The sequence below is a fragment of the Terrapene carolina genome, unplaced genomic scaffold (genome assembly GCF_002925995.2).
Source record: "Terrapene carolina triunguis isolate 2854851 unplaced genomic scaffold, T_m_triunguis-2.0 Scaffold211, whole genome shotgun sequence".
Lineage (NCBI taxonomy): Eukaryota > Metazoa > Chordata > Testudines > Emydidae > Terrapene > Terrapene triunguis.
In genome coordinates this window covers 11,617,257-11,639,505 of record NW_020664562.1, presented here as the reverse complement: position 1 = coordinate 11,639,505, position 22,249 = coordinate 11,617,257, and the positions used below count along the sequence as shown (strand labels likewise).

Genomic DNA, 22,249 nt, shown 5'->3' with positions numbered 1-22,249 from the left:
TTCTGGGTAATGTTTCAGCAGGTAAGTATTACCCTCATTTACAGATGGGAAATTGGAGGCAGATTGGCCCTGCTGTTAAAATTGAGGATCTTTGGGTTTTTCTATTATACCTGCACCAATTCAGAGGTTCTTGGCTTAGCAGCTTTTGTCCAAGAAGTTTTAGAGGATTATCTGTGCATGACAGTCTTGAGGATTTCCAACCCCCCATGATTTCCCCTGCCTTTACTACTCACTGGTTGAAGACCCATGATGACCTATAAAAACTAGGTTGTATTCCCTGTGGAGCCTGACATTGCATCTCTTTAACTGTTTGTGAATCATCCGTGCAAGACATTCCCTTCCCCCAAGGATAAGTGTGGTGTCTCTGCAGTGTTTCCCACCCATTTTGGCCTCTGAAGTAAGAGGTCACATCCTGGACTGAAACTCACATCTCTTGCATGGCAGCACTGAATTCTACCACCAACCAGCCTGTTAGCTCAGCCCATTTAATTTAGTTCAGGTTGGATCTTGGCACACAATTTCTCAGTCCAGATGCAATTATTTTTTAAAGGAAAATGCCCACAATTTTGCTTAGCCTGGAAATCTGAAAGTTCAAAAGGGTAAAAAGCATTTCACACCATAAATAAACTATTAAATGTATTTGAAAACAAAGTTTGTAATTACCCTTGAGATTTCTGAACCTAGATGGAGGTGCCCATTATGCTTAAAAGGTGACATCATTTATGTCACTGGTATTATGGGAACCTTATGTAAGGGACGGCATACTTGTTTCTAACCTACTTTACTGCTGTTTTAGCAATCTGGAGGACACATGAGTGTGTGTGTGTGTGTGTGTGTGTGTGTGTGTGTATATATATATATATATGTATATATATAAAATACTTAATCAAAATATTTATTTTGTTGAGACTGCGGTGTGTGTCGTGAGTGCTCGGGATCCGGCACTCTAACACTTCCTTCCACACTGTCCATCTTAAATATGAAGTCATTTCATCAATAAGACACCCTGCCCCATCAACAGGACACAGCACATGGGAATGGAAGTACCATGTTATTTTCCTGTGTGAAAGCATCAGAGGTCTATTCACCTTTCAGCGGATGTTAGCCTCGGTTCAACTATCAAGTTACTTCTTCATGTTTGCACAAAGCTGCAGCTCCTATTTTTCATAGCATCTCCAGGTCTGTGTGAATCGACATGACACTAAAGCCCAACTTCTGTAATCTCCTGAATCCCGAGGCCCAGTGTTCACACTATGCAAGCCTAAGAAAATGCTGACACGAAGGACCTGAGTTCTAAAATCTAAAATCAAACAATTGCCAATGTTTATAAGGTCCTACACATCTATAAAACACTATGCTCCCTCTGCTGGCTCAGCAGATGCAGGGAGTACAGGAAATTTTCCTATTGTGTGGTGATGCTGGTTCATAAGCAAAGGATAGTGCATCATGTAAATTTCAAGCTAGAATTTAATACTGAAAAATCCAAAATAACATTTGCCAGAGTAAGGGGGCAAACGAAGTAGCACCATAAAGTCTTCTCAAGCCTACAGAGGATACTGTAGAGTAAAAGAAATATATTAACTAAATGCAATTTGTGACCCTTAAAGGTTCTAAGCACCACAGGGTGAATTAAGGAGAGAATTACAACATTTAATGCTATTGCAACAGCAAAATACTGGCTAGGCTGTATTCTTGTACATTTAAGAATCAAGATTAATACAGAGCTGACATTTGAATAGTGGCCAATATTATTGGCATAGCAAATATATAAATACTCCATATACATGACGTGGTTACTGTTATCTGAAACCTCAATATTAAATTAATTCATTTGTAAAGAAGAGCAAAATAAATTCTGGCTCACTAACACACACACACACACACACACACACACACACACACATGCTGTAGGGGGAGGTCTAGGTTGGATATTAGGAAACACTATTTCACTAGGAGGGTGGTGAAGCACTGGAATGCGTTACCTAGGGAGGTGGTGGAGTCTCCTTCCTTCCTTGGAGGTTTTTAAGGCCCGGCTTGACAAAGCCCTGGCTGGGATGATTTAGTTGGGAATTGGTCCTGCTTTGAGCAGGGGGTTGGACTAGATGACCTCCTGAGGTCCCTTCCAACCCTGATATTCTATGATTCTATGATCATGAGAAGCGAAATGATGACAAATGTTTTTCTCTTACCACAAAATACAATCCATCCAGCCAAGAAAGATTGTGCAGTTTAATATAGATAATGTAGAACATTTGGAACACTTTAATTAACAATCCTAGCTATTCAAGAAAGACTTTCTATAAAGAAAGCAATAATGTAACTCCAGGAACAACTGTCTTGTACATATATAGCCCAGCACGGTATAGCCATTTGTCTAATTTCTACCCAGATTTACAATTATGTTAACTTCTTGATTTACACTGGTATGATGGAGATCAGAATCAGGCCTTCTGCCTTTAAAAGTGTTTATCGAAATAAAGACAGGTTTCAGAGTAGCAGCCGTGTTAGTCTGTATCCGCAAAAAGAACAGGAGTACTTGTGGCACCTTAGAGACTAATAAATTTATTAGAGCATAAGCTTTCGTGGGCTACAGGCCACTTCTTCAGATGCATATGCTCACGAAAGCTTATGCTCTAATAAGTTTGTTAGTCTCTAAGGTGTCACAAGTACTCCTGTTCCTTTTATCAAAATAAAGTTAATTTCCTGAATTCCAAGTACACTGTATCTTAATAGGGTTTATAATGGTGAGTTTATAGGACTATTTTCAAAATTCAAAACAGCAAAATACGCATGTTAAGAAATTTTTTTGTTAAAAATCTAATACTTGGCCAAATTTAATGCTGAGGTAAGTTGGTGCAGCACTCAGTGAAGTCAGTAGGGCTGTATAGGATGTGATTTGATCCCTTTACATTCATTTTTGAACCATTAAATTGGGTCATTTTGTTTACCACTTAAAGACTGAGCTTAAATATCCCAGTCATATTCTAGAATATATGGGGCATGTAAAATGTATGAGTCCTACACATCCAACATATTCCTCTTTTTTCTTCTCTGTATATGTCAGACTCTTTCAGATCTTCCTAGGGATCTGTGAGACTATATAATGCTCAAGTTCATTGTCTCATTGCAAGTTTTATTATCCAAAGCATAGCATATGACAGGTTGTGCATCTGTCTTGATTTGGCAACCTGATTGTAAATTTGACCAGTACAATGTGGCCTTGTACAACATTATGCTGAAAAGCATCAGCTCTACAAATTAAAGTTTTCCTTGAGCTGGAGAAGCAGATTATTACGTAACAGAGGCTGAGTGACCTTCTGTTGTCAATTACGCATGTGCGGCATCATTGATTTCACAAGGGGTATTGCCTGCTTATAACACAGCACAATTTTACCCTCCATGGCCTGTGATAGAATTGTCTTTGTCTTCAGTCTGCCGTGCACAATCAAACTTGTTCTTTACACAAAGAACTCAGTCGGACATATGAGGGAAGGAAATATCTAGTTAGGAAAATATGTATCATTAGCTGAAATAGGATGCCATGAGTTTCAAGAGTCACCAAGATCAGCACCCACATCGTTCCAGGTAAGAGATCTTACCAGTCTCTGGCTGTATTAGGGAGTTGATAATCACTCTCTATTCAGTCATGGGAAGGTCACAGTTTGAGTTTTGTGTTCAGTTCTGAGTTGCACAATACAGAATGGACCCTGTTAAGCTGGACAGAATGTAAAGGCCATACAAGCATGAAAGGGTTAGAGAGCATATTCTATACGGGGGAGACTGAAGTAACTGGATTCATACAGTTTAGTTGAGAGGTGACAAAACTGGGACATAACACACTATAAATATCTAATATACTAGAAAAAAAGCTGTGGAAGAATTATTCCTAGTAGTTAGAGAAAGCAAGGTAAATAGTAATGACCTCTAAAAGCCTCAAAAGGAAAAATTCTTGATATTTGGAATATTTTATAACAAGGTATCCATCCGATAATGGAATAGTCCACCAGCAGTGGGTGCAAGGAGAGAAGGGGGGAGATGTCCTTGGAAAATGCATATGCATAGACACTTGAGAAACTCTCCTGCTGCCAATAATACACAATTCTCTTTCTATAGGAACTTGCTCAGCCCGAGTACGGGGCATTGGGATTCCTACAGTTCTAAGTATGCTATCTGTACCAGGATCTGGGCGCTCATGGCTGAGAAGACACTTATCTTTCTCTCTCCCGCCTCCCTCCTTTAAGGGAACAAGTTTTACATGCTAAAAAGTGTTTATGAACAGCAATGTTTTACGCAGAAAGATGTGCCAGATTCAAAATATCCACTGCTTGCAGGCGCTGTCAGTCATGTCGGGCTACATTATATAACACTGCGTAACAATGTAACCAGACAAGATAGATCATAGTAATGATGGGTCAGCTATGAAATCCTAAAGCAAAAATCTCTGCAGATGTTTGAAAATAGTGTTGGTAGAAGCTCCCTAGGTTTTAATTTTCTATGTATTTCCAACTCAGAAAAAAAAAGAATTGAACATTTATACATTTTTTTTCTGCTGAAGAGATGCCTGTTACTGTGAATATTTTGAATTTCTAAGGAGGAAGAAATCCACGGAGATGGCTTTGGGGATGGCACATCTCTCATTGAATTCATATTCTGCATGAGGAAAACATACACAGCTACATTAGAGCCCCAAATGTTATCTCCAGTATTGGAAAACAGTTGTAAGAATTGGGGCCATATTTTTATTTAGTGTCCTCATGAAAAGTTCCAGAGCTCCTTCCTGAATTACCAAGGTTCAGCCATGGCATGACTGCACCACAGAACATCATTGCAAATGGGTCCGTATTTGCTTGTTTGCATTTCTGTAACAAACTTTCCTTCTAAATCTGGAATATCATAGTCAGGCTGAATTTATTTGAAAGTCAATTCTCATTTCATTAAAAAATATATTTCCTGTTAACTATTGTGCCAATGCTGGTGCATTGTATGTAGGATATATGGAACCATTTACAGCTAAACATAGGGACCCATCAAGCATGCTTAACTTGATCTGACTAAAATGTCCTTATGTTACCTCAATGGGAAGTTGTGAGACTTCATTAATCTTTGCAAAGCACTTTGATATCCTCAGATGAAAGTCAGAGGCAGAAGGAGGTTTGTGATTAAGGCACTGGACTAGAACTCAGGAGATTTGGCTCTGCCACAGATTCCCTGTGAGACCTTGAACAAGTCATATAATCTCACTCTGCTTTTATGCTGCACCTAAGGCCTGGTCTACACTGGGGCGGGGGTCGATCTAAGTTATGCAACTTCAGCTACGTGAATAACGTAGCTGAAGTAGACGTACTTAGATCTACTTACCGCGGTGTCTTCACTACGGTGAGTTGACTGCTGCCACTCTCCTGTTGACTCTGCCTGAGCCTCTCGCCGAGCTGGAGTACAGGAGTCGATGGGACAGCGCTCAGGGATCGATTTATTGTGTCTAGACTAAACGCAATAAATCGATCCCCGCTGGATCGATTGCTGCCCACCGATCCGGCTGGTAGTGAAGACATGCCCTAAGAAATGAGGATAATAATGTTTCTGCACTTCCCAGTGGTGGTGGGAGGATAAATTCACTCTCGTTCGTGAGGTGCTTAGATCCTAGAGCAATGGGAGCCACCCACAGTAAGTATCTAGATAAGTATAGAAGTGCCCTAAGAAGCAAAATGTATTGTTACACAGAGATGCGGGGCCCATAGTTTAACAAAAGGCTCCCTGTGATGGGGCTTGGCCCCACACATGTGTAAAAAGAGTTAACCTCAACAGGGAACAGTCCTCCAAGTGACTCCTCCAAGTGGCCTAAAGAGGCTGCAAGGAGCGGCCAATCCAGGCCCAGCAGGCTTAGATAACAGGAGCTGCAGGGCAGAGCCAACATCAGTTGCTGCTGGGAGCTCAATGAATGAGGATTGTGTCTCTAGTAGGCTGAGAAAACTATGGCACCTTGGACAGAGCTACTGCTGGCAGGGACTAGGGGAGCAAGAGGGAGCTCCTGGCTGGCTGCTGGGACTGAGTTGCATGCCCTAAGGAAGAGAGGAAAAGGTGATGTGGCCAGGACCAGCCTTACATAGGGGTGAACTGGGCGAAAACCCAGGGCATCATTATAAATGCGGCATCTCCGGAGCAGGGTGCCCCTCCCCCTGCTGCTCTGCTGGTGTCTGCAGCCCCACAGCTCTGCCCCCTGCCTTGGAGCCACCCCTGGCCAACTGCTCCTGGGAGCTTCCCGTTTGCTGTACGGAGGGGGTGGGGGGGAAGGAGGGGTGCTGATGTCCCCTACCCTCCCCCCCATGTATCCCATCTCCACAGAGTGGGGTGTGTGTGGGTGAGAGAGAGAGAGGGGACAGGGCTCACCAAGAGAGGGACAGAGCTGCTGTGTCTGAAGGAGCTTTCCATCAGGCTGGTGAGTGCCACTCTCTTAAAGGGGCAGCACGCGGTCTCTCTCACAGTCCCCCAGCTCACACACGCTGTCTCTTTCACACTCACCCTCCAACACATACTTATGTTGTTGTTGTTGTTACTCATTGGTACTTCCTGCAATGCATATATGTTCTCTGTAATTTTATTCTTTCAAAGTGCTGTTATTTTAGTTTTTTGACTGGTCTGTGCATTTCATCACTTTATTTCTCTCTCATGCTTACATTTAATTCTTTGAGTAGTGAGTTCTAAAATGCCTAACCTGTCCTGGCTGGAGTAATTATCATTATTACTTTTATTATCACATTGTGCTTTGTCATTCATTATTTAAAATGGTACAATCAAATAATAGTATCCTTCTAAAGTGTAACTTTAGCTTGTAATAACCTTAGCAGTGCCAGTTTAAAAAATGTTAGCTAAACACATAACTTTAGACACTGGGCAGATGAAGTTTGCTTATTTTCAAATTGTATTTTTAGTTATATCTGTTAAAATAACTTAAAATTTGCATGAAAATAAATGTAGTTCCAACTATGATACCAATAGCAATGATGGAGTCAAATGTTAGTGAGTCACATACATGATTGTGATTTGTAAACATAAATGCCAAAATAATTAGAAAAATAAATTCCCTTTCTTAATAAAAGAGAAAAAAAACCTTAGTCACATATGTTAAAATTATGTTTTTAATGAAAAACAATTGACTAAAATAGAGTAGATAATGGCAATAACACAGATTTTAAGCAGATTTTATTTATTTTTATGTATCTCTAATAAAGATAGTGTACAGAGTATCAAACATGTGTTTCTCATATCTGTGTTAAAGCTCTAGAACTGATACCTAAAGGCTTGGGATTGAGAATATCTTGCTGTATTCTCTCCTGATTGTTCTAAATTTACATGTAAACTTTAAATGTGGTTTAATTGGAGTTTGTATATATTTTTTCTTTCTTTATATAACAATTAGATACAGTGCTCCTGTCAGCTAATTCCTAAGTTGTTATCTACAAAAACCTTAGTTTTCAGGTGCCTAAGGAGTCCCTGGAATCATGGTTAAAGTTTCCTCCCCCCACAAATCTGAAATGGTGCCCTGGGTGAGCCAGGAGGGCCATGGGCTCTGGCAAGATGCAGCCCCCATATGACAGCATGAAGCCTGCCTTGAGCCACATGCCGAGCATCAGGCACCACAAGCCGCAGAACAGCGCAGAAAGGTGGCAATACACCATATACCATGCTACCCTTACTTCTGCGCTGCTGCTGGCGGTGGCATTGCCTTCAGAGCTGGATGCCCAGCCAGCACCTGCCAGTATCAGGCTGCCCTGCCAGTGCTTAATTTGTGCCAGGGCTGAGCTCTAGCTTCTGGCATCTCTTTCAATACAAATTAAACACTGGGGGAGCAAGCGGGGCCTGGAGGTGAGGTGGGGGGGAAAGCTCAAGGAGCCCGTGGGGGCCAGGAGTGATGGGTGAGGGAGTGCCAAAGTACAAGTTCACCCAGGGTGCCATTTTCCCTAAGGCTGGCCCTGGCTGGGGCCATGGGGTAGTGGGCCAGGGAGATATAGCAGCATTGGGAGGCATTAAAGAGTCACAGCAAGAGGCTGCTATCTGTAGGGTCCCTGGTGTGGGACCTGGAGTAGTGGGTGGGCCACTGGGGAAGTGGCATGATTATTAGACTGAGACACTAACCCCCAGAAGGGGGGAACAAGGACGGTGACATGACTTGAGGGCTGAGTCCCGAAGAGGACGCTGAGGTTCCTGAGGCTGTGAGAGGAACTGCAGGAGATCAACAGAGACAGAGCGATGACATGCAAACCGCGGACAGGAGGGTGTTAGTCTCAAGCTAATCACCAGAGTGACCAGGAGGGGGTGCCAGATCAGGAGAGGGTGCCAGAGGGGGTGCAGTGAGTGACGCGCCCTGTGACACTCCCACAAACAAGGACCCCCTTAGCCTGTGATAAACCCTATGTAACATGCTACAGAAAAAAGTGTTCACATTTAAATGAGTACTGCCCCAACCACAACTCAGAGAAGAGACAAATTCTAACTTATATTAAGGTGCATATTTGCTGAAAATATTGTTAACCTTTGATAATTCAAGGACCTTAAGAATTAGGCTTATCAGGAAGGAGCTGGAGAAGGTAATGACATCAGTCTTTAGCCATTTTGGTGACTGACACGGGCTCAGGAAGGTGAATATTATACCTTCCTGCACCTGTGAGGCCCTGGTGCTGAAACCATGCTGCGGATTCACCCCAAGGGAGAGGAAGTGGTGTTTCTAGAGCTGCACAACTGCATGGATCCTGATGAAGGGGTGTGGCATTAAACTCCAGTTGAAGTGCCATACGAACTCTGCAGGTGGAAACTTATACAGGGAAGTGCTTATTTGCGACATTCCCCAGTGACGCTCACACCCCACAGGTGCCACCCACTTTGGGGGCTGTAGTATCACCCTGGCACAAGGGAGGTGGCAGCACCCTTCGCTCTGATGGATTATCCAGGGTTAACCTCAGCAGGGAGCAGTAGAGGTGAGTCCTCCAAGTAGCCTAGAGAGGATGCAAGGAGCAGCCAATCCAGGCCCAGCATGCTCAGAAAAGAGGATTTTCAGCATAGCGTGGCATGCAAGAAATGACTATCAATCTTTTCAAAGAAAAGGGGTTGGACTGACAGCAAACAAAGATGGAGACTGGAATTGAACACAGATGCATCTATGCACTCCCAAATATGTGCAAAGCACTTTCAGACTCACCTACTGGAGCTCTGCAGGGGGAGTGACTAATGGAACCGCATATGTAATTCAACGAGAATGTTTTGTTAGGTTTCAGGAATTAAAAACAATCAACAGCAAAAGTAGGAGTGGAGGAGGAAGACTCAAAAGAATCTGCTCACTGTGAGCACAGCTGACAACAGAGTGAACAGCTACTGTACTAGGATGCGGAGGATTGACAAAAGGTTAAAAGCATTGAAGAAAAGAAGTGTTATAAGATCTATTTAAAGCCTGTTCAAATGCTCTTTCAAGATCAGAGGCTTCAGGAGAGAGAGAAAAGTACTTTAAAGTGCTAATTGTCTTTTTTGCGTTGGGATTTTACAGGCAGTGAGTGCCTGCCAAGCCCTGAGGGTGTCATGTATTGATGCACAATACGTGCATACCTGTAGTGCAGGCTGATGCTGGAGACTGACTGGTCATAGTAGTACAAGTTCCTTTTTGCCCCACATGTTTTTGGGCAGAGTAATGCATGTGACATACAAAAGTGGCTACTGAGGGAACTTGGTTATTACACCCTTGAAACTAAAATGGACATGACAGCACTGTATAAATGTCTTCAGAAAAAAGAAGGGGACTTGTAGCAGAATTTCTGCCAGTACATCATTCTAGTGTAGACAGGGCCTGACCCTCATTACCACTGAATCACCTTTAAACTGCTCTGACAGTGTAAAGATGGGTGTTAATTAGATTAGGATGGAACAAATGAAAATTACCTTTGCCCCCATTTTAAGGCCTCTTTACAGTGCCAGTGTGGTGTAAAGGCGGCCTCAGAATAACTGAGAATCAAGTCCTAATGCTGCATAATATATCTTAGGTACATTGTGGTTGATCTTTACACTGTTCCTGTTCCACAGATTGCAATGGAGTCACTCCTGATTTACATTGATGTAAATAAGAGAAGAATCAGGCCTACTACATACAAACCTGAGCCATTCCAGACTATCAGATAAACAATGGAATTTGTTTTGTAGAAGTAGTGGTCTCAGGTGTTAGATTTTGGACTTTTTCTTTATTCCACCTAAGTCTAGCTAGGGTGCATGCCTGACAAGAGCATTCTCCTCTCCTTGAATTCAAGCATGATCATTTCTGGTCTGAGTAAGACTCACACGGTCTTATAATGGTCCAGAATCTGGTGTGGCAAGTCTACCAGGATTTTGATTCCAAGTGCATGCCATGGCTACCATGGGGTATCTGATCCTAATTGAGAGGCCTAAGAGATCTTGCCGAGACCTGACCTAATTTGGCCATTGAGGGGTCAGAGGCTTATGAATTTATGCAGAATTTCACTTTTCTTTCTATGACCCCCAACAACTGACAGTATTACCATCACTACAAATGCATTAGTCTTGTGTAACATGTCTGGTTACATGTTTGCTATACTCCTCGGCGCTTATCACAAAATTGTTTACTGGCTGCTTTGCCAACCAATAGGCACCCATCACCCACTCATGTGGGGAGCTGTACCTTTAAGAGGCTTTGGCAAGAGCTAGTTGGAAGCCATTGTTATCTTATGCAGAGGCCCATGTTACACAGTCCTGATCAGTTAGAACTCAGACCTCTGTCAGACTCCTTGGCTCAGAGTGATCACTGCGCACCACAGGCCATTCTCTCATATCCTCTGAAAAGTTTGGACAGGTTCTTGCCACCTTTACAACTTCCCAGGCTCTGCTTAGCCTAATAGGAAGTCAAAGTGAGCCTGGCATGATCAACCACCGAGCTGTCTGCCTAATCTCTCTGGTCTGTCTGTCTTCAGCGATACCAACTCTTGCAAATTTATCAGACAAACATTTTGGCTTCTACTGGAGTGTGAGAAGCTGCAGTCCACAGACAATATTCAGGCCTGCCATTGGGGAGAACCCTGTTTGATTGTCCACCTTCTGAGGAAGAGCAGCCAATCAGAGCTGTTGTAGGAGGCAGGCAGAGCTCTGTCCCCTCCCCTCAAAAAAGAAAAAGGGGGAGACAAAACAGCTTCATACCATTTTCACATGAGGTGATGGGGGAGGAGGGAGCAGAAAGAGTCCTGCAGTTTAGGGTGGCTCTGCTCCCTCCTCCCTCTATCCTCCTGTGAGAAATGTGTTGGCTTTTCTCTGCTCCCCCATCTTCCCTTTCTATTGTCACAACACTGGGCCTGTAAAGGGAGATGCAGTGAATACCCCCTGCAGCTGCCCTCTTTCCAGGGGTGGGATAGGGAAGAAGACCCCTGGGGCTGCAGGAGGAGCAGAGGGGTTATGTACGGCAAGGGACAGATTTGGGGTTAAGAGGGCAGAACTGATTGGATGGCAGGGTGAGTGCATAATTTATTACTGGTCTGTGAAATGGGCAGATGTGGGACTATGGGGAGAGGAAGAGCACAGCATGCATGAATTAGAATATTGGGGTTTGGGGAGAAGATGGAAGCTCTGCACCAGCAGGCAGCATTTAATACAAACCTGTGTCATTTGATCTTAGTTGGGTCTTGCAGCAAGTGCCAAAATCACCTTGCTGTGTAAATTCAGGAGTGTTGGCAGCACTGTGACTCTCACACAGACATTGATGGTTAGTAGGGAAATTTAAAAAAACAACAGAGACAAAATCATGAGATAATCTTTTAAAAAATACCACCACCCCCCTAAACTCATGATTAGGGGGTTTCTGATGCATGATTGTTGAGCATTTGGGGTTGGCAACCTGTGTATAGTATCTTGCCCATTACTGTAGACCACAAATAATATTTATATCTGTATAATATTCTGGGCCCAATTTATCCACAGGGGCAGGAACTTTAATTTGCAGCACCTGCTTCCACAGGAGCAGCTGCACTAAAATGAGAAGTTACCTCCAGGTGGCACTGCTGTTGCTGCCCTTTGCCAGGGGTTTTACAAGAGGAGAACAGCTGTAAAATCTACCCAGGGCTCCATAGGCAGCTTGCCTTGAGAGGCTGCTTGGCAGTGGTGCATTGCAGCCAGCTTGTCCTCATTCTCTTTCCTCTTCTCATCCAACCACTTGTGCTAAGCACTGAATGCACATACGACACCAGTCTGGTCACATCATTTTCTCATGTGTTGCCCCAACAGATTGGGAAAAGGGCCAAGGAGATTTAAAAGGAGAAAATAGAAAATGAAAAAAAATCCTGTGCCAAAAACCTCTTGGGAACTCAGTGTGCCAAAGGAAGCAACAGTGCTGGTGGCATAACTGGCAAGGTGGTTTAGTGTCAGAAAGCCACCGTAAATGGTAAAGTCCTTAATACTCAACATTAAGTCAATTGGCAGCAGGCACTGGGCACAATCACAAACAGCTTGGTTAGCTTTGCTGTCGCTATCCTCACTGCAGCTTACATAGCTTTATTAATGTAAAACTGCTGGGTTTTGCTGATGGTTTTCAATGCAGTCCTGCTCTCATCGAGACTAATGGCATAATTCCTATTGATTCCAGTGGTGCAGGATCGGACTCCAGCATCACCGCTCTTGTATGTTAACCTTCCATTGGGATCAATTCAGTTTTAGAATGTGCCTGCTTGGACAAACCTGTCAAGCTCTGCAGCATTTAAGTGGTTACATTAGGGATGCACTAATCTCCAATGTATGCATTAGGCCTGGAGGGGGGGTTCATTTTTGTTACTATCTAGTGCAATAAGTCACTAGCAAATCAATAGTGTGTCCCCCTGTACAAAGCTGGTTTTGCTGAAATGTCAGTAAACATTTCATTAAACGTTTCCATGAATGGAAGTGAAAAGTTTACTCTTTCAGCCAACAGCATTCTTCAAACACATGTAGTACTAAGCCATACAGTACACACATGTCTCCAAGCCAGCACGTTAGCAGCTACAGTGGTGAAACCCATATGTAAATAGCTGTGCATCTAGGCCCCAACTGAGCAAGTTACTTAAGTATATGCCTAATTTAACACCAATGGGACTACTCACTTAATTAATTAGTTATGCATGTGCTAAAGTACCTTGCTGAATCAAGGCCACAAAGTATAAATTTTAGTACAATAATTGTCTTCAGACAAAGGTAGCAAATTACAAACATATTTTATCTTAAATAAAAAGAAAACCCAAACTATTAAAAGTACCTTTAGGATACAGACACTATAGTCAGAGAGAGCATCCACATTCTAAGGGCCTGATCCTACAAAGTGCTGAGAACCTCTTGAAATTTGAGCATCCTCAATGTCTATTGGCTTAAAAGAGAGCTGATGATCTCGGCACCTTGTAGGAGCTACTTGGCACCTTGCAGCCTCTTTGGGGGGCTTTGCTCCTCCCTAGGGCCTTAAGCTTCTATTTTCAATCACTTTCAACTCCCTCAAAAAATCCTCCTTGGAGATTAAATTCCCCAGACTTCTTTTTAGCTGAGAAGCAAATCTTTTTGATGCATTTTAGATTCAGATCTGTTTAGCTGGCTTCAAGTCATCCAAATATGGGGGGGGGGATTTTTCTCCTCTCCAACTCTTGGGGTAGGAGTGTCCATACACAAAATTTTAATTGTACAATTGAGACCCATTTCACCCAACCAACCACCATCAAAAAGTCAATACGGCCAGAGACTGTTTCTTTCTTTACCTCCCCCACAGATGTCCTGAGGCCTAAGATGGGCAATATTCTGCCCTGCAGTAAGTTCATTATCTTCTGACCCATTGGGCTAGAAAATGGGATTTCATACCTTCAAAAAGGAGAGATTCTCAGTTTTCCACTGAGTTACAGCACTTACTTTTAACCTTATACATCTAGCTATGGTATTTCAAAGGTATACATTGGAAGCGTTTACAAAATCAGTGCCTGATCCAAAGGCCATTGAAGTCAATGGAAAGACTCCCTTAGGTAGTCTCACAGAACATATGGTGCTATTTCTCTCCGCTCCTCCACAGACAGTAAATGTTCACTGCTGCGTGCGTGACTTACTGCAGCAAAGGATGGTGAAACTGTGCTGTGCCCCAATAGAAGAATGGGGACCAGATCTTCGGCTGGGGTAAATCAGTATAGCTCTGCTGAAGTTATTCCAATTTACTCCAGCTAATGATTGATCCTAGCTGCCAGTCCCATGTATTAAAGGGCAAAATTTGGCTCTACTATGTGTTGTGGGTTTTTTTGACTGTTTGAATTCACAAGTTTAATTTACATTCCACTATTATAAAATGGGTATAATAAAATGTATAAGATTATTTATTAAAGAGAACAAGCTTTGTTCTACTAATCCTTTGCCTTGATAACAATCTGTGGCTGCATACAGTGTACTTAAACATACATGGATCTTTAGGTGTTAAGGTCAGAAGAACTCAATCTTCAGTTCCAAAAACACAGACCTTTAACAAGCAAGCCAAAGCAACTTAGCTTAGCCAGTTAATGAAACTGATAAGCAGACGACAGCATCTGACATTCCATACAGCAGAAGACAGTTCTCCATATATTTATATACACATACACAAACCAGCAGCCAATATGTTGCCGTGTGTGAAATTCATTATGGATTTATCTCCAGACTGAGCAGTGCAACTGCTAGAGATCTTGATCAACCCCCATCTTCCTTAATTCCCACAGAACAGTGTGATTTATTAATTGAAAGCCTGGGTACCTGGCTCTAATTGGAGAAATGATTTACCACCACTAGAAGTGAATGTTTCCATTCTAGTCTCATGGAGATTTTAGCATCAGCATTTTTGACATACTAAGCAACTGAGGCAGATTTTGAGTCCGTTCATTTTCAGAATGTAGATGCTGCCTCTGACTATAGTGTCTGTGGGTATGTGTGTACACACACACACACACACACACACATACACACACACACACACACACACACACAAAACTGCGGTCTACTGAAAGAAATTGGGGCGGTTACTAGCACTGCACCTAAGGGCACCACATTCATCAGCACTAACTCAGATTTTATTCCTTTGCAAACAGTCTCACTGCATTATCTCTAACTCCAGCAGACAGTTTTCTCTAGTTAGAGCAAAGCACTGGATGCCCAGGGGATCCTAGGATCCAGTTCCAGCAGAACAGCTGTCTTACCGTGTGACTTGAAGCAAGACACTTGACCTCCTTGTACCTTGGCCAACCCAGCTAGGAAAGTGGCTAAAAGTTGGACCACTTTGAGAACCAGATGCTGCAGCTGATCTGTCCTGAGTAACGAGAATAAACCTGTTTTGCCACTGCCTCGCACAACATGTGGCTGCTGAATGGTTCTTCAGCAGCAGCTTCCGCAACTATTCTTATTACACATACCTTCTTCCTGTGTCTAGCTAGTCACATATCACACTGAGTGCAAACAGTGATGCTGTTCATTCTGACTTGCTTTTTTGCCCCCATGGTACAGTCTACAGGATGACTACATAAATATAAACACTTTAGCAAGGACTTTCAAAAGTCATTTAGGATCCTAATTATTAAAAATATGTTATATTCCATGTGCCCATATTGCATATACTCACATAGGAATTATACCGCTGTGCAATAGACTTAGCATTTGCTCAAGGCTTTTGTAGGGTAGAGAGTATCTGCCAAGCACTAATTTCATCTAGGCCAGAGAGCAGATAGCAGCAGCTATTATTATTTATTGTTAATAAACATTCACATAATGCCAAACTTTACAGAGAATACAAAATACACTGTCCCATCCCTAGAAAGTTTCTGATGTAAGGGCTGGATTCTTCTTCATTCTGAGCAGTATCTGACCCTGTAAGTAGACCCATTGACTTTTGTGGGACTATCCAGGGAGTAAGAGTGAGTAACATTGGCAAAATCAGAGCCTCAATCAGGCAAACCTGACACATGAAGGGAACAAGCAAAAGACAGTGGTAGGGAAGGGAGGGATGAAGGTTAAACCAAAGAGCAATAATGGGAGCCATATTGAACAGCATGTGAATTTTTAAAGTAGGCTAATAGGGGAGGAACAGAGAGTTGAGGGATGCAAGGTGGGGATGGATGCAAGGTGAGAGAGGAGGGATTGGGAGGAGAGTGACAGTGCTGAATATACAGGGAGAGGGATGGACGCCTCAGACAGAACAAAGTGCAATGGAGAGGGAAGGATAGTTAAAGGGAAAGAATGGAGCAGAATTATTTAAAGTCCCATGGCCACTCTGTGGAAATTCATCCAAAATCCAGAGAGACAGACAGAGGGAGAGAATTGCAGAAGAAAAATCATTTTCTGTACCTGCTGAGTCAGAGAGGTCAGTCGTGCTACCCACTGGAGGACACGGCAGATTTTATAAACCACTCACGAGGTGAACGGAATGTCAAATTGAAGACAGGTAAAATGTATCCCTTCTATTTTTAAAAACTCATTCTTTTTTCTTGGGGAATAGGAGAGTGGAGTTGACAGGGCCAGACTGTAGATCCAGAGCCTTACACTACTGGGCTTTTTTAAAGGACTAATACATTAGATAACTGAACACAAAACTCAGGACTGACCTACCTTTCTATTATAGAATTATGATTATCATTAAAAGATTTTTATTGGACATACAAACTCCTTTGAAGTTAATTTTCATTTAAGATGTAGAAGCTCACCAGTGCCTTACATGACAGATGTATCAACGGAGTTGCATTTGGGTCATTGTGAGGAGGGTTACCACCTGTACAATATGGAGTGCATTAGAATTGCAGAGATTGAGAGAGAAATTGTAAACTTGTCAAGTTCTTACTTCATGTCTGATTTACAAATATGCGTCGTCATTGTTAATACTCATTGCCCATTGTGGAATGTTATAAGTATGCACAGTTATCCTCAGACGGATGAGAAAAGAAGTCCCTACCAAAAGGAATTTTTAGTAAAATTCAAACAAATGCAATAAGAGCAACAGTGTTCCAAGCAAAAAAATGCAGAGGGCACAAAGTCTCTCTTTCTGTCTCCTTGCTCAGGGATTGGTTTGGATGTCAAATTTAACAACTCCTGGTAACTTGCTACCCTCACAACTCCTTTTTTAATAAATTAGTAGTCCCTCTGTAATTACCCATTCATTTAAATTAAGTAGCCTGTTGCTTTTCTTAAGTAGCTTTGTCATTGAAGTGTGTGGCAGGTTTTTTTTATTTTTTTTTATCTTGTAGACTTGGGAGCCTTGCCCTCAATATTTCTGCTAAAAATACATATTTACTATGACCACAAGGGGGACCCCTTGCACTATGTCACCTATACAACATGTAACTATATTTAAGCCATAGGATACTGTAACAGATTATATCTTCAGTTTTTCCCAACCGGCTTACCTGTGAATCCTGGCCGACAATTACACACATAACCCGATGCTCTGTTGTAGCTGAAATCTGCTGGCAGTTCTAGAATACGTCCATACCAGGTTGTCCAGGACCGCTCCACACATTCACTCTCATAGAAGCACGGATTACTGCTGCATTCATTTACATCAATCTCACAATGGGAACCTGCATAACCTGTGGAACAGAAATCAGGTGTTTGACTCAGTCTTGAAAAACATATGAGTCTCCCTGGATAAGTAAGCCACTTAAGATGTGTTGTAAAAAGTCTCAGTTCTCCAGGAGAAAAGATTGCTTCCAAAATTCCAAAGAGAATATTATTCTTCCTTTATTTTCCCTTAATTCCACAACAAGAATGTGTCATTGTCAAACAATCTCCATGGCCAGTGTGACGGTAGAGAGTAGTCAGAACCAACATTCTGGATTTGAAAATATTGAGCACCATAAACTATGGATAAATCTGGATACAAACTTTACAATGTGTCAAACTGGAACCATGGATCTGAATGCCCAATAATGTTCAAACGGTGCAGTTAAGCCTTTTTATGTTTTCTGTTTTAACTGTTTTCTTTCTGCTGCTGTTTTATGGTTCCAAAAATCCACAGCAACAGGTGACATTTTCATGGTACTAACTAGAAGCAGGAAGTACTGGTAAACTAAGGAGAAAGAGATGATTCTTATAACATTTTTTGCCACGTTTTGCAAACCCAAAAGGTTATAAATGTTTACAATAAGCGTCCATCCTTTGAGGTGATTAGCTTCCAGCAAACCTTTAAGTGTTGTCCATTCCTATTCCAAGCTTTTCTCAGTTTTTACGTGCCTGTTTGTTCAGTTAGTATTCTTTGCCCAAGAGGAGCCTTACTTGGAAGCAGCTGGCCTTTTCCAACCATTGCTTTTTTCTGCTTTATTCGTTCAGTTTTTCCAAATACATCATTTACACCTTGGTAATAAGCAAGTAGCAGTTGCAGCTGGATTAGAAAGAAACCACTCAGATTCTAAAGCTCTCAAGGGAGAAAAGTAAGAACCCTCAGCTTTACCTCAATGCCAGTTCAATTGTACACACATTTCAAAAATAGCAGGGCATCTAAAAGGTAGTCTTGTGATTAAGGCAAAGGGCTGGGAATCAGGAAACGTTCTTGGCTTGACTGCAAGCTTCACAGGAGTGTAGGGAGGCCAAATAAACTAATGTTTTAAAGTGATTTTAGCTTCTTGAATGGAAGGTGCTATAGAATTGCAAAGACTTGTTATTCCTGAGACTCTTGCATAATTCTAAGAATTCTGTCAAATCGATGCATTTCCAACACAACAATCACCTTATTATCTGAGCTCCCACTACAGTATAGTAAGCAGGAAAACAATCTACCAGCATACAGACTAACCATAATGAGTCTCTCTGGAAACTATAGTGTCTGCATCCTGTCTGGGGATGCAGGAGCATTTTCTCAAACAACTGACTCTGAAGCAGTTCCTCAGTTTAGTGGGACATGGCTGCATGAAGGAACACAAGACTCTGAAATTGCACCTTGTGTGTTGACCCTTGTTCTAACTTGTAAGGACCTGCACTCAGAGGGCCACAGGAGGTTGGTTTTCAAAATCCACTTATAGCTCAATTTATTTCCAGCTGGAGCGTTCAACATGTTGTGTGGGAGCACCAGGGTTCTCATTTCAATCGAAAAGTCCCTTTTGTGAAGACTAAAAACCTGGCGGCAGCAGCAAGAGTTCCCATGTCCCATGGGCTGATGAATTAAGCATGCGATTAGGAAGTAAACCCCAGATTATAGTTCCAACTGTGCTAATGACTTGACTTAATAATACTTTGTATTTTGTTCATTTTGACCTCCTATGGGGTCATCTGTCCTCAGCTGGGGTAAACTGTCAAGAGTTCCATTGAAGCCAATGGAGCTATACTAAGGTTCTGTCCCATGAACCCTTTCCAAGGCTGGTCACATACAAGAAAACACATACCTACATACATTTAAAAATATTGTATCTGTAGAGTAGTGTGGACATTTCTATTTTAAAGGAAAGGAGAATGCTTGTAAGGGAATGCAGAGCTTACCTGGCCAACAGTGGCATGTATAATTCTCAGCGCTGTCCTCACAGGTAGCATTATTGTGGCATGGTTGTGTCTGGCATAAGGGAATTAAGATTTCACAGTGCAGGCCCATAAATCCACTACTGGTACAGTTGCAGCTATACCTACAATACAAAAGGTTGACACTGAGTCCAACTAGAAGCCATTATGATAACTCATATATATCTTTGGACTGAAGTGCTTTTACAGTGGAAACATTTTCTATAGCATCATGTGCTGAGATGACCCATTTAAAATGAAAACTCTTTTTTAAAGTTGAAAGATCAGGGCAGGGACTGTGCCTCCTCTTGTGTTTGCACCTAGAACATTGTGGGCACCATGGGAAATAAATAATAATAGTACTTATTATTATGTAAAAGCACAGTGCCTTGCAAGCCTAACTGACACACTCATAAGACTTTCAACTAGGGTTGTTTTCCCAGCCTTGGGTCTTCTGGCTAAGAAACTAGACTGGGATTCAGGAGATCTGGGTTCAATCCTTGGATTTACCGCAGACTTCCTGTGTAACCTTGGGCAAGTCTTGGTGCCTCAGTTCCCCATTTATAAAATGTAGATAATAATACTTCCTTTCTAATACTGACCTGTGTCTGCCTGGTCTATTTAAGCTGTAAGCTCTTCAGGGCAGGGACTGCTTCTTACAATGTGTAGAGCTAGCACAATGAGGCCTCTGTGTGATATTGTAAGAGAAATAATACTAATATCTCTTTAACTTAGCAACAGTGCTATTGTTTTCCATTCAGAAATAAAGTAGCTTGTGCATGAAGATGAGATATGAATATGTGCAGTAGTGAACTATCTGCAGGCAATCAATAGTGCCTGCTTTTTAATCCATTGTGCTGATTTCAGAAATGCCAACTGTGTCACATTACACACAGTATCTTGTAATCGCACCATGATATGTCATACCTCCTATGTTTCTGGCATGATCCAAGTAAACACCTAATGCAACACATGTCATACAAAAAGACAGGCCTCTGCAAAATGGCTGAGTTATAATATGCTTGTTGGGGTGATTTGCATTTCATCTTTATCTAGTAAGAACAGGGGATCTGTGTATGTCATCAGAAAGTAAATTATTTCAGCTACTATATTAGATTTCCTTTATTTTGAAAAAAAATCCATTGGCTTTTGTGCAATTAAAACCATGAAGATTTCTGACTGAAAATGACATCCCTAGCCTTGAGATAAAAAGACTACACTTGTTTTGTGATGTCAGGGTTCACCTCCAAAGCCTTATTCTGGAGAAGCAAGTAATGCTGTTGAACACCAGAGCATAATGTGATATTTCTACTGTAATATTAACATTCTACAGTATTTCTTTGGATGGTAGGGAAAAAATTCACAATGGGGAAAATTCATTCGTAGCGTGTGTGTGACACCGCTAAAACCAGTGGGTATGTGGACTTAGACCACAGATGAATTTGGTCCAGTGTGTATGGAATTTTGGAAGTCAGATGTGGGGAGAAGGACTTCTCTGATCAATTACATAATTTTCAGCCTGAGAGGAACTCTTAAAAGTATTCTCAGAACAGAAAAATGTTATTTCTTTTGTTAGTTTTTCATATGTTTCCTTGATACATTTTCTGCTTGGTGAAGATCTGTATTTGGAGAAGGGATTCATCCCCCTTTAGCCCATCCTCTCTTCTCCTTTGACCCAGAAATGATGTCACAGTGAATTTTCAAATAGCATTGCTTGCACTGCCAAATCTGCATATGTACCCATTTCTCATGTACACTCAACTGTTACACATTGCAATGATTTGCTAGGGGATCCTTGAGGTTAACTTGTATGGAGGATTTGGTTTGCATAATTAATAAAAGAAGGGCAGGGTGGGTAGAAAGCCCAGTGAGGCTCTAAATTCCCCACCCATACCTCCTAGTGCCCGGGCTGTGATTTCATTGGTGTACGCTTCTAAGAGAAATCCCTGTGTTCCCTTAACCGATTTTTCTGGGGGCACCTTACATCAGATCTCACAATGTGCAAAATAGCTACTTGTCCAGAGCAGTGCTTGTTTTAGGCCTGACCCAAATCCTCTGAAAGTGTTTCCATTGACTTCAGTGGGCTTTGGATCAGGTCCTTTGAGCACACACAACTATACTTTGTGTGTGCACATATTGGTATTTTGTGGGTGCAGGTTAGGTACCAGTGTAAATCAGCAGATACTCTACTGATGTCAATGTAAAATGTAAAACTGGTTTCAGAAGAGGGTTGGGCCCAGTGTGTCAAGTTCTGCCCTATGTTACACCTATGTAACCTCATTGAAGGCAATAGGGCTTCAAGACTGAAGATGAGGGAAGAATTTGGCCTAGTGTTTGAATAAATAGCTCATAATGCTGAATCTGTGACTTCACAGTCACGTTCGCAGCAGTAGACTGTCCCATCAAAGGATTATAACTTCACTGCAGGATGAGGTAGAAAGGAGAAATGAGGTTGTGAAGAATAAAAGCTTTCTTCTAACTCAAACATCTTAATAAGAGGAGGGATGGCGGAAAAGGACTGGCTAACTATCTTCGTATTTCAAATGTGCTCTGCTGTCCAAGCCCCTTTTTAATGTAATTAGTGTGCAGATTCTTTTTCATTATGAGTACCAAATTGACCTCCAGAAACACTGCAGTATAATCAGTCACTTCAAAGTGTTCCTACATGTGCCACAGTTTTGGTCTCCAGTAGGTAAATGAGTGTGATCTGGTCTGGCTAGAATGAGCATTATTGCTGCGCACAATATGTGTGTGTCCTCAAAAGGTCTCAGGCTTT

General features: G+C 42.0%; 1 protein-coding gene across 1 annotated transcript in view; it reads right to left on the bottom strand.

The window, feature by feature from the left end:
• LOC113407347 (protein crumbs homolog 1-like) overlaps positions 1-22,249 on the bottom strand; it is a 203,212-nt gene that overhangs the window by 73,202 nt on the left and 107,761 nt on the right. Inside the window, exons 3-4 of the mRNA XM_029912437.1 lie at positions 19,459-19,598; positions 17,394-17,576 (exon numbers count right to left, since the gene is read on the bottom strand). Of these exons, the coding sequence (XP_029768297.1) occupies positions 17,394-17,576; positions 19,459-19,598 (323 nt within the window). The remainder of the gene's footprint in view (positions 1-17,393; positions 17,577-19,458; positions 19,599-22,249) is intronic.